The 20099-nt window shown below is 39.3% G+C and overlaps 1 protein-coding gene across 1 annotated transcript; it reads left to right on the forward strand.

The window, feature by feature from the left end:
• Positions 1–17997: 17997 nt before the first annotated feature.
• LOC112912550 (olfactory receptor 6C3) lies at positions 17998–18933 on the forward strand. Its single transcript, XM_025989231.1, has one exon. It carries the CDS (start codon positions 17998–18000, stop codon positions 18931–18933), a length of 936 nt encoding a protein of 311 aa, XP_025845016.1.
• The last annotated feature ends 1166 nt before the right edge of the window (positions 18934–20099 follow it).

Consider the following 20099-nt stretch of genomic DNA (forward strand, 5'->3'; position numbering starts at 1 on the left):
ATGATGTACATTTTAGTTCTTAACTTTTTTTATGGTTTCTAATATGTATGAGAAACGTAGCCATTGCTTTAAGATGTACCGTGTAAATACAACCACGTCCTACCAAAAAAAAAAAAACTTTCCTTTTCATTTATGAAAAGCCCACAGCAAATATCATTCTCAATGGGGAAGCACTGGGAGCCTTTCCCCTAAGATCAGGAACAAGACAGGGATGTCCACTCTCACCACTGCTGTTCAACATAGTTCTGGAAGTCCTCGCCTCAGCAATCAGACAACAAAAAGACATTAAAGGCATTCAAACTGGCAAAGAAGAAGTCAAACTCTCCCTCTTTGCTGATGACATGATACTCTACATAGAAAACCCAAAAGCCTCCACCCCAAGATTGCTAGAACTCATACAGCAATTTGGTAGCGTGGCAGGATACAAAATCAATGCCCAGAAATCAATGGCATTTCTATACACTAACAATGAGACTGAAGAAAGAGAAATTAAGGAGTCAATCCCATTTACAATTGCACCCAAAAGCATAAGTTACCTAGGAATAAACCTAACCAAAGAGGTAAAAGATCTATACCCTAAAAACTATAGAACACTTCTGAAAGAAATTGAGGAAGACACAAAGAGATGGAAAAATATTCCATGCTCATGGATTGGCAGAATTAATATTGTAAAAATGTCAATGTTACCCAGGGCAATTTACACGTTTAATGCAATCCCTATCAAAATACCATGGCGTTTCTTCAGAGAGTTAGAACAAATTATTTTAAGATTTGTGTGGAATCAGAAAAGACCCCGAATAGCCAGGGGAATTTTAAAAAAGAAAACCATAGCTGGGGGCATCACAGTGCCAGATTTCAGGTTGTACTACAAAGCTGTGGTCATCAAGACAGTGTGGTACTGGCACAAAAACAGACACGTAGATCAATGGAAGAGAATAGAGAACCCAGACATGGACCCTGAAATGTATGGTCATCTAATATTCGATAAAGGAGGAAAGACTATCCATTGGAAGAAAGACAGTCTCTTCAATAAATGGTGTTGGGAAAATTGGACATCCACATGCAGAAGAATGAAACTGGACCACTCTCTTTCACCATACACAAAGATAAACTCAAAATGGATGAAAGATCTAAATGTGAGACAAGAGTCCATCAAAATCATAGAAGAGAACCCAGGCAACACCCTTTTTGAACTTGGCCACAGTAACTTCTTGCAAGATACATCCACAAAGGCAAAGGAAACAAAAGCAAAAATGAACTATTGGGACTTCATCAAGATAAGAAGCTTGTGCACAGCAAAGGATACAGTCAACAAAACTAAAAGACAACCTACAGAATGGGAGAAGATATTTGCAAATGACATATCAGAAAAGGGCTAGTTTCCAAAATCTATAAAGAGCTTATTAAACTCAACACCAAAGAAACAAACAATCCAATCATGAAATGGGCAAAAGACATGAACAGAAATCTCACAGAGGAAGACATGGACATGGCCAACATGCACGTGAGAAAATGCTCTGCATCACTTGCCATCAGGGAAATACAAATCCAAACCACAATGAGATACCACCTCACACCAGTGAGAATGGGGAAAATTAACAAGGCAGGAAACAACATATGTTGGAGAGGATGCGGAGAAAAGGGAACCCTGTTACACTTTTGGTGGGAATGTGAACTGGTGCAGCCACTCTGGAAAACTGTGTGGAGGTTCCTCAAAGAGTTAAAAATAGACCTGCCCTACGACCCAGCAATTGCACTGTTGGGGATTTACCCCAAAGATTCAGATGCAATGAAACGTCGGGACACCTGCACCCCGATGTTCTAGCAGCAATGTCCACAATAGCCAAACTGTGGAAGGAGCCTCGGTGTCCATCGAAAGATGAATGGATAAAGAAGATGTGGTTTATGTATACAATGGAATATTACTCAGCCATTAGAAATGACAAATACCCACCATTTGCTTCAACGTGGATGGAACTGGAGGGTATTATGCTGAGTGAAAAAAGTCAATCGGAGAAGGACAAACAGTGTATGTTCTCATTCATTTGGGGAATATAAATAATAGTGAAAGGGAATACAAAGGAAGGGAAAAGAAATGTTGGGAAATATCAGGAAGGGAGACAGAACATAAAGACTCCTAACTCTGGGAAACGAACTAGGGGTGGTGGAAGGGGAGGAGGGCGGGTGTTGGAGGGGAATGGGTGACGGGCACTGAGGCGGACACTTGACGGGATGAGCACTCGGTGTTTTTCTGTATGTTGGTAAATTGAACACCAATAAAAATTAATAAAAAAAATAAAGACAGAAGAGCAAGAATGCTACAGTGAGAAGAGTTCATGCTTCTATCAAGGTAGGAAGACGGGGAGAAAGAAATAAAGAAATAAAAGGCCTCCAAGGGGGAGGAGTCCTGCGAGGAGCGGGGTTAAGGCTGGGGCGAGTGTCCCCAGGACAGGAAAGCACCGTCCAGGAGAAGCAGAAGCGTCACCAACCTTCCCGGAGGGAAAGGTGCTGTCAGGGAGTTGGAGTAGGACCCCAGGAGGGCAGGGATGCCCTCAGGCTCCCAGGGGCACTAACAGAACACCTGCGCCCCAGGGAGAGTGTGCCACACCCCCCGGCGGAGCTCTCTACAGGGCTACAGCGTGCACCGCTGGGCCCGGGAAGAGCTGGGAGGGCCTCGGGCGAAGGCTCCACAGAAGAGGCTGCCAGGCCGGCGAGCCCAGGCCACAGGATCCGGCGCTCTTCCCCCGGACAGGCAGAGGCCGGGAGGGCACAGGAAAGCGAGGACGCTCCTGCTGCTGGATGGCCCCCAGTTGTGCAAATCTGCGCCCCCACCTCCTGAGCATCCAGGCCCCTGGGAATGGGAGCTGCGGTAGTTAGTGCGAGAGCTGACTCCAGGGCTGGGGAGCTGGTCGCTGCCACTGTAGTTGTTCCTCCTGGGGCCTCAAAGGATAAACATCCCCCACTGAGCCTCACAGCGGCCTCACAGGATAACAGGATAAACAACTCCCACTGAGCCCTGCACCAGGCAGGAGGCTGAACAGCTCCACAGGTGCACACACCTGGGAATCAACAAGCAGGACCCCCGCCCCCAGAACACCAGCAAGATGGACCGGGGAAAAACAAGTTATTGACCAAGGAGCACTGGAAAGTTCCAGGGGAAGTCCAGGGATTTACAGTATATAGAATCAGAGGATACTCCCCCTTGTTTTTTGTTTTCTGTTTGCTTACCACCGTTTTTTCTCTTTTTCTTCCTCTTCTTCTTTTTCCTTTTTTCTCTTCTCTCTTTTTCTCCTTTTCCCAGTACAACTTGTTTTTGGCCACTCTGCACTGAGCAAAATGAAGAGAAGGAAAAACTCACCTCAAAAGAAAGAAGTAGAAACAGTCCTCTCTCCCACAGAGTTACAGTTTGGATTACAATTCAATGTCAGAAAGCCAATTCAGAAGCACTATTATAAAGCTACTGGTGGCTCTAGAAAAAAGCATAAAGGACTCAAGAGACTTCATGACTGCAGAATTTAGATCTAATCAGGCAGAAAGTAAAAATCAATTAAAAGAGATGCAATCCAAACTAGAGGTCCTAACCACAAGGGTTAATGAGGTAGAAGAATGAGTGAGTGACATGGAACACGAGTTGATGGCAAAGAGGGAAACTGAGGACAAAAGAGACAAACAATTAAAAGATCATGAGGATAGATTAAGGAGAATAAATGACAGCCTGAGGAAGAAAAATATACGTTTAATTGGGGTTCCTGAGGGCGCCGAATGGGACAGAGGGCCAGAATATGCATTTGAACAAATCATAGCTGAAAACTTTCCTAAAGAAGAATTATAGACCAATATCCCTGATGAACATGGATGCAAAAATTCTGAACAAGATACTAGCCAATAGGATCCAACAGTACATTAAGAAAATTATTCACCATGATCAAGTAGGATTTATTCCTGGGACACAAGACTGCTTCAACATTCGTAAAACAATCAATGTGATTCATCATATCAGCAAGAGAAAACCCAAGAATCATATGATCCTCTCATTAGATGCAGAGAAAGCATTTGACCAAATACAGCATCCATTCCTGATCAAAACTCTTCAGAGTGTACGGATAGAGGGAACATTCCTCAACATCTTAAAGGCCATCTAAGAAAAGCCCACAGCAACTATAATTCTTAATGGGGAAGCACTGGGAGCCTTTCCCCTAAGATCAGAAACAAGACAGGGATGTCCACTCTCACCACTGCTATTCAACATAGTACTGGAAGTCCTAGCCTCAGCAATAAGAAAACAAAAAGACATTAAAGGCATTCGAATTGGCAAAGAAGAAGTCAAACTCTCCCTCTTGGCCGATGACATGACACTCTACATAGAAAACCCAAAAGCTTCCACCTCGAGATTGCTAGAACTCATACGGCAATTTGGCAGTGTAGCAGGATACAAAATCAATGCCCAGAAATCAATGGCATTTCTATACACTAACAATGAGACTGAAGAAAGAGAAATTAAGGAGTCAATCCCATTTACAATTGCACCCAAAAGCATAAGATACCTAGGAATAAACCTAACCAAAGAGGTAAAGGATCCGTACCCTAAAAACTGTAGAACACTTCTGAAAGAAATTGAGGAAGACACAAAGAGATGGAAAAATATTCTGCTCATGAATTGGAAGAATTAATATTGTGAAAATGTCAACGTTACCCAGGGCAATTTACACATTTTATGCAATCCCTATCAAAATACCATGGAGTTTCTTCAGAGAGTTGGAACAAACCATCTTAAATTTTGTATGGAATCAGAAAAGTCCCCGAATAGCCAGAGGAATATTAAAAAAGAAAACCATATCTGGGGGGGGGGGGCATCACAATGCCAGATTTCAGGTTGTACTACAAAGCTGTTGTCATCAAGACAATGTGGTACTGGCACAAAAACAGACACATATATCAATGGAACAGAATAGAGAATCCAGAAGTGGACCCTCATTTTTATGGTTGACTAATATTTGACAAAGCAGGAAAGACTGTCCACTGGGAAAAAGACAGTCTCTTCAATAAATGGTGGGGGGAAAATTCGATGTGTAGAAGAATGAAACTGGACCATTGCCTTACACCAGACACTAAGGTCAAGTCAAAATGGATGAGAGATCTAAATGCGAGACAAGATTCCATCAAAGTCCTAGGGAAGAACACAGGTAACATGCTTTTTTAACTTGGCACAGCAACTTCTTGTAAGATACACCCATTAAGGCAAGGGAAACAAAAGCAAAAATGAACTATTGGGACTTCATCAAGATACGAAGCTTTTGCACAGCAAAAGAAACAGTCAACAAAACTAAAAGACAACCTACAGATGGGAGAAGATATTTCCAAATGATGTATCAGATAAAGGGCTAGTTTCCAAGATCTACAAAGAACTTTTGAAACTCAACACCAAAGAAGCAAACAATCCAATCATGAAATGGGCAAAAGACATGAAGAGAAATCTCACAGAGGAAGACATAGACATGACCAACAAACACATGAGAAAATGCTCCGCATTACTTGCCATCAGGGAAATACAAATCAAAACCACAATGAGACACCACCTCACACTGGTGAGAATGGGGAAAATTAGCAAGACAGGAAACAACAAATGTTGGAGAGGATGTGGATAAAGGAGAAACCTCTTGCCCTATTGGTGGGAATATGACGTGGTACAGCCTCTCAGGGAAACTGTGTGGAGGTTCCTCAAAGAGTTAAAAATAGGGCAGCCTGCCAGGGTTAGCACTATCCCCAGCCCAGGGCCTGATCCTGGGGACCCAGGATCAAGTTCCAAATCCAGCTACCTGCATCAAGCCTGCTTCTACCTCTACTTGTGTCTCTGCCTCTCTCTCTCTCTCTCTCTGTGTGTGTCTCATGAAACAATAAATAAAATCTTTTAAAAAAGTTAAAAATAGAGCTACTCTATGACCCAGCAATTGCACTACTGGGTTTTACCACATAGATACAAATGCAGTGAAATTGCAGGACACCTGCACCCCATGTTTATAGCAGCAATGTCCACAATAGCCAACTGTGGAAGGAGCCTCGGTGTCCATGGTAAGATGAATGGATAAACCAGCTGTGGTCTATGTATACAATGGCATATTACTGAGCCATTAGAAATGATGAATACCCACCATTTGCTTCAACATGGATGGAACTGGAGGGTATTATGCTGCGCGAAGTAAGTCAATTGGAGATGGACAACATTATACAGTTTCATTCATAGGGGAATATAAAAAATAGTGAAAGGGATTATAGAGGGATAGAGAGAAAATGAGTGGGAAATATCTGGGAGGGTGACAGAACGTGAGAGACTCCTAACTCCTGGAAATAAGGGGTAGTGGAAGGGGAGGTGGGCAGGGTTGGGGTGACTGGGTGATGGGCACTGAGCAGGGCACTTGATGGGGCAATCAGTAGGTGTTACGCTATATGTTGGCAAATCAAACTCTAATAAATAATATACAAATAAGAATCTAAAGGTAGAAGTCCAATTTGTGAATGTAATAAATGCTTACAGAGCTGACGACAACATCAGTGACTTAATAGGAAGATCTCTAAGTTTTCAGTCTGACAAATATCAGGCTAAGTTACAAAATGATAAGTCTAATATTCTTCAGTTATGTACAGAACATTTTTTCACTCATATGTTTATTTGTTGTGTATCAAAATGCTAATTGCTCTGTACCAAAGTGGGAAACCAGTAAAAATCAGGTGAAGGCAAGAATAATTTGAGAAAATAATGGGAAAGAAGTAGGAAAGGATTTTTATGTGGCAAAGGTCTTATAGAATTATAGGTTTGGTCATGGCAGTTGAAGTCACGTCAGTTGCTTTGGGAGATGGATATAGAAACACCTTGTGCCATAACCACTCCTCATGTGGTTCCAATTTATCCAGGAAAAAGAAACCTTCAAGCAGATAATGAAACTGAGTAAAGTTTCAGTTAGCGATAAGGGAAATATTCTTAGAAGAAAAGGATACCTTAAAGTTCATGATTTCATTGCCCCCGGGGTAAGGAAGTGTGCTATGAATAAATCTAGTCCAAAATATAAAGTAAAAGGATAGTGTGCACTTAAAAATCATAAAAAAATATGTTTCACTTGGACTATGTTATTTAACGAATCCCTAAAAAATTATTTTTCTAAAATACAGGTTTGACCACTGAGTAGAGTGTAAAGTCAATTTGATGATATTTGCATTTATTTTTCATGAGATAAATTAGAATAGAAAGCATCAGAGAGCAAGGTAGATAAATATTCTTTTTTGGAAATGTTTCACTAACATGCATGTGTCTATTGGTGTGTGTATGTATTTGTGTGTGCATATACATTGGACTACAATATAAAATGTATATCTTGCCATTTGTTGTGGTCAAAATATTTGAAAGCTGAGTTTCAAAGCTATCCAATTACATGTCAGCAGAGCTTAGAGCGTGAATTTTCAAAAAAATATTTACTATCAAGGAAAACAAAATATATATGAAAATACATTCCTTGGCTCTTCTAAACAAGTCCATTGTGACATATGTTTTTCCACCCTCTTCTCAGATCTTGAGTCCCTCAGTTTTATGTGCAGATTGGATAGAAGTCAGGACCCAGGACTGAGAAACCATACATCAATAAGCAGTTTGATCCTTCTGGGATTGACCAATAACCCTCAAATACATATTCTTATTTTTTACATTTCTACTTATCACCTACATGGTGGGTGTAACTGGAAACCTGACCATCATCATTCTCATAGTAGTGGATTCTCACCTTAAAACTGGAATGTACTTCTTTTCTCCAAAATCTTTCTTTCTTAGAAGTCTCATTCACTTCTGCCTGCATTCCTAGATTCTTTTTTTTATTTAAATTTATTTTTTATTGGTGTTCAATTTGCCAACATATAGACAACACCCAGTGCTCATCCCGTCAAATGTCCACCTCAATGCCTGTCACCCAGTCACCCCCACCCCTCACCCACCTCCCCTTCCACCACGCCTAGTTAGTTTCCCAGAATTAGGAGTCTTTCATGTTCTGTCTCCATTTCTGATATTTCCCACTCATTTTTCTCCTTTCCCCTTTATTCCCTTTCACTATTTTTTATATTCCCAAAATGCATGAGAACATATAATGTTTGTCCTTCTTCAATTGACTTATTTCACTCAGCATAATACCTTCCGGTTCCACCCATGTCGAAGCAAATGGTGGATATTTGTCATTTCTAATGGCTAAGTCATATTCCATCGTATACATAAACCACATCTTCTTTATGAATTCATCCTGATTCCACACAAATCTTAAAATAATTTGTTCTCTCTGAAGAAAGTCCCTGGTATTTTGATCGGGATTGCATTAAACGTGTAAATTGCCCTGGGTAACGTTGACATTTTCACAATATTAATTCTTCCAATCTATGAGCATGGAATATTTATCTGTCTCTTTGTGTCTTCCTCAATTTCTTTCAGAAGTGTTCTGTCGTTTTTAGGGTATAGATCCTTTACCTCTTTGGTTAGGTTTATTCCTAGGTATCTTATGCTTTTGGGTGCAATTGTAAATGGGATTGACTTCTTAATTTCTCTTTCTTCAGTCTCATTGTTAGTGTATAGAAATGCCACTGACTTCTGGGCATTGGTTTTGTATCCTGCCACACTGCTGAATTTCTGTATGAGTTCTAGCAATCTTGGGGTGGAGGCTTTTGGGTTTTCTACATATAGAATCATGTCTTCTGTGAAGAGGGGAGTTTGACTTCTTCTTTGCTAGTTTGAATGCCCTTTATTTCTTTTTGTTGCCTGATTGCTGAGGCTCAGACTTCCAGTACTATGTTGAATAGCAGTGGTGAGAGTGGACATCCTTGTCTTGTTCCTGATCTTAGGGGAAAGTCTCCCAGTGATTCCCCATTGAGAATGATATTTGCTGTGGGCTTTTCGTAGATGGCTTTTAAGATGTTGAGGAATGTTCCATCTATTCCTACACTCTGAAGAATTTTGATGAGGAATGGATGCTCTTTGTGTGGGCGGGGGGAGGGTAAGATGGCAGAGGATTAGGGTCTACAAATCACGTGGCCCCACCAAGTTACCTAGATAACTTTCAAATTATCTGGAAAAAAAAAAGAAAAGAAAAAAGAAAAAAAATTATCTGGAAAACCTACAAATTCGACCTCAGATTTGAAGAGAGTACAGATGGAAAGCTACAGAGAAGGGTTTTCACTTCTAACATGGTAGGAAGGCAGGGAAAAAAAAGAATCAAGTCAGTGAGGGGCCGGGGAGGAGCAGGGCCAAGGGGGTTAGTGAAAGCCTTGGGGACAGGAAAGCCCATCCCCAGAGAGGCAGGAACTTTAAAAATCCACACTGGATTCTTCCCTGATGGAAAGGCTCTCAGCAGGGAACTCCAGCAGGACCACACGTGGGGCAGTGAGGCTTCTAGTTATCCAGAGTCACTAATAGAAGAGGTGCGCCCAGGAGAGGCTGCACCACATACTGTGGGCTGATCTCGGTAAAGGGCTGGAATGCACCTCGAGGGGCCTTGGGGAGAAGCCAGTGGGCCAGGCAGGGCTACAGGCAGAGGGGGCTGTGCCCTGCTGTCTTTGGGAGCTGAGTCCCTGGGGGTGCGGTTCCAGAAGCACAGGCCCTGCGGCCCAGGGCGTGGGAGGACACAGCTCAGGATCCTGCGCTTCCCCCCAGGACAGGCAGGGGTGGGGAGGGCACAGGACAGCAAGGACGCTCCTGCCTCTGGGCACCCCAGGCTGTGCAGGTCAGTGCCCCCCGACCCTGGAGTATCTGGGCCAGTGTGCACTGGAAAACTGGGGTGGTTACTGGGGGAGCTGACTCCAGGGCTGGAGCCCTGGCCCCACCAGTGTGGTTGTTCCTCCTGGTATAACCCTGTGCCTGGGAGGGGCAGGGCCCCAGGGAACAGAGGGCTCATGGGGTCAACAGCCTCAGTGAGCCCAGCACCAGGCAGGGGGCAGGGAAGCTCCCCCGGTTATACACATCTGAGAATCTTCAAAGCAGCCCCTCCCTGAGAAGACCAGCTGGAAGGACAGGGGAAGAGCAAGTTCTGGAGCCAGCAGTGCTGGAAAGCTCCAGCAGAAGTCGAGGGGTTTATAGTATATAGAACCAGAGGATACCCCTTTTTTTTTTCTCTTTTTCCAGTATGATTCATTTTTTTATATCATACTGTAAATTTCCATTTTTTCCTTATCCTAAGTACAATATTTTACCACCTCTTCATTTTTAAGATTCTTCCTTTTTGTCTTTCATATTTCTACAATTATAGGTCCTAGATATATTTTCAACTTCTAGATTCCCTTCAACATACTCAACTTACTTTTGGGAGATATACAAGATATGATTTATTGTTTTGTGTTTTTTGTTTTCTCTGCCTCATGTTCTTCTACAATGGTGGAAATTAATACCTTCTAAAAAATGACCAACATGCACCCAGAACTAAGTGGTATACCATGCTGGTTCATCATGTGAGATTCCTCATTCCCATTCTGCCCCCATCTTTTATCTCATTTATGTTTTGGTGGTCAGTGTTGGGCCTTCTACAAGTATTTTTGGCTTATATAAATTTTGGACTGAACATCTTCTAACATACAGAACTTAATATACTCAGAACCAAGATGATCACCCTCTAGAAAACCTCAGGTAGACTGTACTCTCCCTCTACTACAACTTCTTCACCACCACCATCTCCCAGTCCCCCCTTTTTTCTTCTTCTTTTTTCTTTTCTCTCCTCTTCTTCTTTAGGACTCCTGGCATTTTGTTTTTTACTACTTTGTTTTAAAATTTGTTTTTTAATTAAAGGCATTCAAATTGGCAAAGAAGAAGTCAAACTCTCCCTCTTTGCCGATGACATGATACTCTACATAGAAAACCCAAAAGCCTCCACCCCAAGATTCCCAGAACTCATACAGCAATTTGGCAGCATGGCAGGATACAAAATCAATGCCCAGAAGTCAGTGGCATTTCTATACACTAACAATGAGACTGAAGAAAGAGAAATTAAGGAGTCAATCCCATTGACAATTGCACCCAAAAGCATAAGATACCTAGGAATAAACCCAACGAAAGAGGTAAAGTATCTATACCTTTAAATCTACAGAACACTTCTGAAAGAAATTGAGGAAGACACAAAGAGATGGAAAAATATTCCATGCTCATGGATTGTTTTTTCCACTGTAGTGGTACTTTTGTTTTATTTCTTTCTGATATTTGCAATTTCGGGACTCTGAGCTCAGTAAAATAATCTAGGGTGATATTTACTTAGGTCATAGTGGGTATTCTTCTTTTTTTTAATCTTTTACTTCTTTTCGTGCTTGATATTCATTCTTTATTTATTTATTTTGATTGGAGTTAAATTTGCCAACATATAGCATAACACCCAGTGCTGATACCATCAAATGCCCCCCTCAGTGCCCATCATCCAGTCGCCCCAATGCCCCATCCAACTCCCCTTCCACTAACTCTTGCTCATTTCCCAGAGTTAGGAGTCTCCTGTGTTCTTTCATCCACACTGATATTTCCCACTCATTTTCTCTTTTCCCCTTTATTCCTTTTCACTATTTTTTATACTTCCCAAATTAATGAGACCATAATATGTTTGGACATGGTACATCAGGACCCTACTATTCTGCAATCTTGCCCTGCCCCTCCATGGTTGATATTCTTGATGCAGGCGACTCATAGAGCCACGCTCCACTGAGCAAAATGACTAGAAAGAAGAACTCACCACAAATGAAAGAATCACAAACAGTACTCTCTCCCACAGAGTTACAGAATTTGTATTAAATTCGATGTCAGAAAGCCAAGTCAGAAGTACAATTATAAATCTACTGGTGGCTCTGGAAAAAAAGCATAAAGGATTCAAAAAACTTCATGACTGCATAGTTTAGATCTAATCAGGCTGAAATGAAAACTCAATTAAGTGAGATGCAATCCAAACTGGAGGCCCTAACAACCAGGGTTAAAGAAGTTGAAGAAAGAGTGAGTGACATAGACGACAAGTTGACGACAGGAAGGAAGCTGAGGAAAAAAGAATAAAAAAAAAACAATTAAAACACCATGAGGAAAGGTTAAGGGAAATTAATTACAGCCTCAGAAGGAAAAATCTACATATAATAGAGGTTGAGAGGGTGCCGAGAAGGACAGAGGACCAGCAAGCATATTTGAACAAATCATAGCTGAGAACTTCCCTAATTTTGGGAGGGAAACAGGCATTCATATCCAGGGGATAGAGAGGTTCTCCCCCCAAATCAATAAAATGTGTTCAACATCTCAACATTTAATGGTGAAACTTGCATATTCCAAAGATAAAGAGAAAATCCTTAAAGCAGCAAGAGACAAGAGATCCCTAACTTATATAGGAAGAACTATTAGATTAACATCACACTTTTCCACAGAGACCTGGCAGGCCAGAACGGGCTGGCAGGATCTATTCAGGGTCCTAAATGAGAAGAGCATGCAGCCAAGATACTCTGTCCAGCATGGCTCTCATTTAGAACAGAAGTGGAGATAAAGAGCTTCCAAGAAAGGCAGAAACTTAAAGAATATATGACCACCAAACCATCTCTGCAAGAAATATTAAGGGGGACCATGTAAAAGAAAGAGGAATCCCAAAGAAATAATCCACAAAAACAGGGATGAATAGGTATTATGATGACACTAAATTCACATCTTTCAATAGTAACTCTGAACGTGAATGGGCTTAATGATCCCCTCAAAAGGTGTAGGCTTTCAGACTGGATAAAAATCAAGACCCATCTATTTGCTGTCTACAAGAGACTAGTTTTAGACCAAAGGACACCTACAGGCTGAAAATGAAAGATTGGAGAAACTTTTGCCATTCAAATGGCCTTCAAAGTAAAGCAGTGGTAGTCATCCTCATATCAGATAAATTAAAGTTTATTCCAAAGACTGTAGTAAGAGATGAAGAGGGACACTATATCATACTTAAAGGATCTATCCAACAAGAGGACCTAACAATCATGAGTATTTTTGTCCTTAATGTGAAAACTGCCAAGTACATCAATCAATTAATAAGGAAAGTTAAGACATACTTATCTAAGTTAGACATACTTAGATACACTAATACTGGGAGATTTCAACATGGCACTTTCTGCAAATGACATATATTCTAAGCACAACATCTCCAAAGAAAGAAGAGCTGTACATACACTTGCTAGAACACTTGCTAGAACTCATACGGCAATTTGGTGGTGTGGTAGGATACAAAATCAATGCCCAGAAATCAGTGACATTTCTATACACTAACAATGGGACTGAAGAAAGAGAAATTAAGGAATCACTCTCTTTTATAATTTCACCCAAAGCATCAGATACCTAGGAATAAACCTAACCAAAGGAGTAAAGGATCTATACCCTAAAAACTACAGAACACTTCTGAAAGAAATTGAGTAAGATACAAAAAGATGGAAAAATATTCCATGCTTATGGATTGGAAGAGTTAACATTGTGAAAATATTAATACTATAGAATTAGTATTGTGAAAATGTCAGTGCTACCCAGGGCAATTCACTTTTAATGCAATCCCTATCAAAATGCCATGGACTTTCTTCAGAGAGTTAGAATAAATCATCTTAAGATTTGTATGGAATCATAAAAGGCCCCGAATAGCCAGGGGAATATTAAAAATGAAAACCAGATCTGGGGACATCACAATGCCAGATTTCAGGTTGTACTACAAAGCTCTGGTCAAGACAGTGTGGTACTGGCACAAAAGCAGTCACATAGATCAATGGAACAGAATATAAAATCCAGAAATGGCCCCTAAACTCTATGGTCCACTAGTATTCAACAAAGTAGGAAAGACTATCCACTGAAAAAAAGACAGTCTGTTCAATAAATGGTACTGGGAAAATTGGACAGCCACATGCAGAATGAAACTAAACCATTCTCTTACACCATATACAAAGATAAAGTCTAAATTGCTGAAAGATCTAAATGTGAGACAATATTCCATCAAAATCCTAGAGGAGAACACAGGCAACACCCTTTTTGAACTTGGGCACAGCAACTTCTTGCAAGATACATCTATGAAGGCAAGGCAATCTAAAGCAAAAATAAACTGTTGGGATTTAATTAGATAAAAAACTTCTGCACAGCAAGAGAAACAATCACCAAAAAAAGGCAAACTGCAGAGTGGGAGAAGATATTTGCAAATGATATATCAGATAAAGGGCTAATATCCAAGATCTATAAAGAACTTATGTAACTCAACAGGAAAGACACAAACAGTCCAGTCATGAAATGGCAAAAGACGTGAAGAGAAATCTCACAGAGGAAGACATAGACATGGCCAACAAGCACATGAGAAAATGCTCTGCATCATTTGCCATCAGGGAAATACAAATCAAAACCACAATGAGATACCACCTCACACCAGTGAGAATGGGGAAAATTAACAAGACAGGGAACAACAAATGTTGGAGAGGATGTGGAGAAAGGGGAACCCTCTTGCACTATTGGTGGGAATGTAAACTGGTGAAGCCCCTCTGGAAAACTGTGTGGAGGTTCCTTAACAAGTTAAAAATAGAGCTAGCCTATGACCCAGCAATTGCACTACTCGGTTTTACCCCAAAGATTCAGGTGCAGTGAAAGAGTGACACCCCTGCGCCACAGTGTTCACAGCAGCAATGTCCACAATAGCCAAACTGTGGAAGGAGTCTTGGTGTCCATCGAAAGATGATGGATAAAGATGTGGTGTATATATTTAATGGAATATTACTCAGCCATTAGAAACACAAATCCCCACCATTTGCTTCAATGTAGGTAGAATTGTAGGGTATTATGCTGAGTGCAGAAAGTCAATCAGAGAAGGACAATCATTATATGGTTTCATTCATACGGGGAATATAAGATATAGTGAATAGGATTCGAGGAGAAAGGAAAGGAAATGAGTGGGAAATATCAGTGAGGGTGACAGAACATTAGGGTCTCCTAACTGTGGGAAACAAACAAGGGGTAGTGGAAGGGGAGTTGTTCGGGGAGGACAGGGTGTCTCTGTGACGGACACTGAGGGGGGCACTTGATAGGCTGAGCACTGGTTAATATGCTACATGTTGGCATATCAAACTCCAATAAAAAATAAAGATGTAAAAAATTAAAAATAAATAAAAAATACAAATGATAGATGTGTTAACTAACCCTTTCATGGTAATCATGTCACAATGAACAAATGTATAAAATTAACACATCATACCCTTCAAACTTAATCAATGTTATGTGTCAATTATATGTCAGTAAAGCTGAGAAAAATATGAATACAGTAGACAAGGGTGTTACTCCCTGTGACATAGCTTCACATATGCCAACGTGCTCCTTTACTAAAAGCTGCTTTAACTGGGTTAAATAAACACAGTATGCACAGTCAAAAATTTGAATTATCCTTAACTTTTCCTTCCATTTTTTACCACACTCTGTTCTAATTCTTTTCCTATAGTAAGTTCCAAACAAATTGCATCCCGGGTGTGATTTAGTCCTGCATTGGTGATTAGTAATATTGATTATATAAATTCATTATTGTATATTTTATGTAAATGCATGTTTTCCATTTTATTTAGAATCATAACGTTTATTTAATATTAAGTAGTTATTATGTCATATCTATTTGTAGGAGTAATGATAATCTTAACTCCATCTTGCATCTGCAGTCTTGCTTATGACAGAGCAATGAGCTCCCTTAGGCTATGTGATCCAGGTTAGTGGATGCCTAACCAGAATGCAGGAAGGCTTGGTCTGAGCTGCCTTAAATTAGCATGCAAGAAGGCACTACTTGAGATAAAGGCCAAGATGAAAAATAAGATGGGCAAAAGGGAAACTGAAATTAAATATTGCTATTTGCAATGAGGACTAAATTAGTTAATCAATGTTATATTTTTTTCAATGTGAGTGTGATATGTGCATTGTAACAGTTATTATTTAACTTAGAGTTATGAAATGGCCTTGCTTCTTGATGCCTCAACGTTACCCTAAGGATAAACAACAACAAAAAGGGTATATTTCCAGAAGATTAAATATAAATTAGATTGAGATTTTTATTTTTGTAGAAAGATTTCGCAGTTGGTTTTTTTAGGATTTTATTTATTTATTCATGAGAGACACAGAGAGAAAGAGACACAGGCAGAGGGAGAAGCAGGCTCCATACAGGGAACCCAACATGGGACTTGATCCCGGGCCTCCAGGTTCACACCCTGTGCTGAAGGTGGCACTAAACCACTGAGCCAGCCAACTGGGCTGCCCAGTTGTTTTTATTACTTATGAAATTTTAAGAGTTTGTGATTAATGAAAGTAATTATTTTGTAGAAGTTAACATTATAGGTCTTTTGTGGGATATAAAGATGAACACAACCATTCTCAAGGGAGAGTCACAATAGAGAAGAGCTAAAAGGCTACTGAGAAATGCAAGGATGGCTTTCAGAAATCCCTCATGGTCTATAAATATAGCACAGATCTGGCCTGGACTTGGCCTTGTTCCCAGGAGATCAATGAACAACTTTCTTTTGAGGTCAAAACAAGCAGACTTGAAAATTTGAGCTAAAAGTGCAAGTGGAGGGAAGCCAATCTAGTTTAAGAATCTGCATTCTTAACACAATGATGTTATATCCCTCTCAGTCCTCTATTTACTGTTTTCATAAGTTTTTAGATTGACATTATTGAAGAGGACTATGATATTATTTCCACATTTTTTCAGGTTTCTTACATTCCATTTTTATTTCCTGAGCTGTTTTCTCTGAGCCATCATAACATAGAGATAAAGCAAATCAAATTTGATTATAGTGAACTTCGCTGGGGTCTGGCAGAGAAATGATGATTTGCATTCTATTCTTCACAGCACAAATTTGACAATGTAAAATGTAAGGGAGGACTGTCATAAACTCAAAAATAAAAAACTACAGCATAATATATCCAGCACTGCTGGGAATTAGCTGAATAGGTTAGTAGAAATGGCACACATTTTACTATATTTTTCTGGAATATCCTCATGGATTAGTATTCTCATGTCAAAGATAAGTGTGAGGCAGAATTACAAGAGAATCAAATATCTTTTCACAAAGCTAATAATGAAGAAATAATATTCAAATGGAAAACCTAGGTGACAGAGCTGCTAAGATCTGAGGCAAGTAGTTACATTCTCAATTTGTACTTCAGTGAAGAATTTAAAATAGATAAATTTTGTATGTCTTTTTAAGCTCAAAAATAAAAATGTTTCTATATACACATTCCGAGCAAGTCATAGAAGATGTCAAACATTAATGATTTCAAAGGAATTACAAGCCAAGCCAAGAAGTAAGTTAATTCATGTTCTCTGTTATTTGATCATATAGTAAGTACATATGTAATACTACATGATATATAGGGAATGTTCTAATATAATCTGGATAAGTATACAAAATATTAATATACAGATAAAATTACTAATTAATTTAAAATTAGTAATTAATAACTTGCTTTATTTGCTAAGAAAATTATTAATTGGTTTCTCGTATCATAAAACCTCAGATGATTGTTACTTTAGTCTTCTAAGTTTCACTTTTACCTCGTGATGGAATTAAGATCATTCATTTCTGTTTTTTAGGTGGGGGTATCTTTTAATAAATACATGACAGAAAAGAAAGAAAGGTGCATATTTTTCATAATTTTTCTACAAAAATACAATGAAGTACATAAATTGGATAAAGCAAGAAGTACTGATTTTACCATCTTTAAGGATGTGAGTAATTGCATGAAAATTTCTAAACATCAACTGCTATATTTCAGATAAGACAACCAATAAATAAGACAGAACATGCAAATATGTATTACAATCAAATGCAAACAAGACAGACAAAAGAAATTAAGATGAGCATGGATTATAGAATATATTTTACAATTGTATCAATGGTGGTGATATTGATAATCATGAATTATACATTCCATCTCCTCCCTTTAATACTCTTGCCACCTAAATATCTTTAAAAGAAGAAAAGGAGAGAGAGAAAGAAATGAACCACACAGTGATCACCGAGTTTGTCCTGCTAGGCCTTTCTGATGATCCTGACCTTCAGATTGTGATTTTCCTCTTCTTATTCCTCACATACTTACTCAGTGTCACTGGAAACCTGACTATCATCACCCTAACCTTGGTGGACTCTCATCTACAGACGCCAATGTATTTCTTCCTCCGAAACTTCTCTTTCTTAGAAATCTTATTTACAACTGTATGTATTCCTAGATTTCTGGGGGCAATTATCACCAGGGATAAGACTATTTCCTATAACAACTGTGCAGCCCAGCTGTTTTTCTTTATTTTCATGGGGGTGACGGAATTTTACATTCTCACTGCCATGTCTTATGACCGCTATGTTGCCATCTGCAAGCCCCTTCATTACACCACCATCATGAACAGGAAGGTCTGCACCCTACTTGTGCTCTGTGCATGGCTCGGTGGGTTCCTGACCATTTTCCCACCCCTTATGCTTCTACTCAAGCTGGATTACTGTGCTTCCAATGTCATTGACCACTTTGCATGTGACTATTTTCCCCTTTTACAACTGTCTTGTTCAGATACGTGGCTCCTAGAGGTAATTGGTTTCTACTTTGCTTTAGTTGCCTTGCTATTCACTTTGGCCTTGGTGATTTTATCTTATTTGTATATAATCAGAACTATTTTGAGAATCCCATCTGCCAGTCAGAGAAAAAAGGCTTTCTCCACGTGTTCTTCTCATATGATTGTCATTTCCATCTCTTATGGGAGCTGTATATTTATGTATGCTAATCCTTCTGCAAAAGAAAGGGCATCATTGACCAAAGGAGTAGCTATTCTCAATACTTCTGTTGCCCCCATGCTGAACCCCTTCATTTACACTCTGAGAAACCAGCAAGTAAAACAAGCTTTCAAAGATGTGGTCCATAAAGTAGCATTTTCTTCAAGTAAATGAAACATTTCTTCTGGAAAAAAAAAAGACACTCTAAAGAGTAACTAGGTAAAATCTTGACATTCCTAAATATCTAAATTGGTATGCTTCTTCTTCTAGTCTCTTATATGCCACTTTATAATTATTTAATAGGTGCCCACCCATTTCTTCTACTTCCATATCCGTGTTTCTCCAATACATGTTTATTGACATATTGTAAAGTATGGAAAGCTTTATTTCTCCTACAAAGTTTTATGGAAATGAAATGTATTTCTATAAGGCATACTGTATAGCACAATGTAAAAAATAGTGTTAATTTTGTTAATAAAAGTCTTTAATGTCCCTTATAGTTTCAAAATTCATGTGTGATTCCTTGTGAATTTTCCAGATGTTTTTGGTGATCTCTTAAAATTTAAAAAATCTATACTCCCTATACTATTGTATATTAAATTCAGTCCTTAGAAATCCTAAGTCATTGTGAATTACACTTTAAGTACAGAGCATAATATATTTTGCGAAATTTAGTGCATATTACGAGGTAAATATCAATCATGATATTGAGTACTATTTTTTTAAATTAATTTTTATTGGTGTTCAATTTACCAACATACAGAAAAACACCCAGTGCTCATCCCGTCAAGTGTCCACCTCAGTGCCCGTCACCCATTCCCCTCCAACACCCGCCCTCCTCCCCTTCCACCACCCCTAGTTCGTTTCCCCGAGTTAGGAGTCTTTATGAGTACTATTTATAGAATTTCTATTTCTCTCTAATTTTTGAAAAGATATTGATATCTGTTAAAGATTTGAAACAAATGCAATAAAACTAAAACACCTGTCACTTTTCTAATTTTTGAGCCCCTGTATGACAGTTATTTTGAGTAATTTGGCAGATGTATCTATATTTCTCTAGAGTCTGCTAATGAAGATTTTGTTTCTTTGGACCATTTTCCTCTGCTTCTTCACATTCTTTGTATCTTTATGTTGATATGTATGCATTTGAAAAAACAACCTTGACTCATAGTCTTGTAAAACTGGATTTGTGCAGAGGAACACTATCACCTCTGAGTCCAGCTTCAGTCCACAAAATTCTGGGGACCTCTTAAACCTTTTGCAGGAATATATCTTCTCAGACTTCCATGTGGATATTCCCAATTACAAGATTTTGCCTTCTTTTGGTTTCTCTGATGGAG

The sequence above is a fragment of the Vulpes vulpes genome, chromosome 16, assembly GCF_048418805.1.
Source record: "Vulpes vulpes isolate BD-2025 chromosome 16, VulVul3, whole genome shotgun sequence".
Lineage (NCBI taxonomy): Eukaryota > Metazoa > Chordata > Mammalia > Carnivora > Canidae > Vulpes > Vulpes vulpes.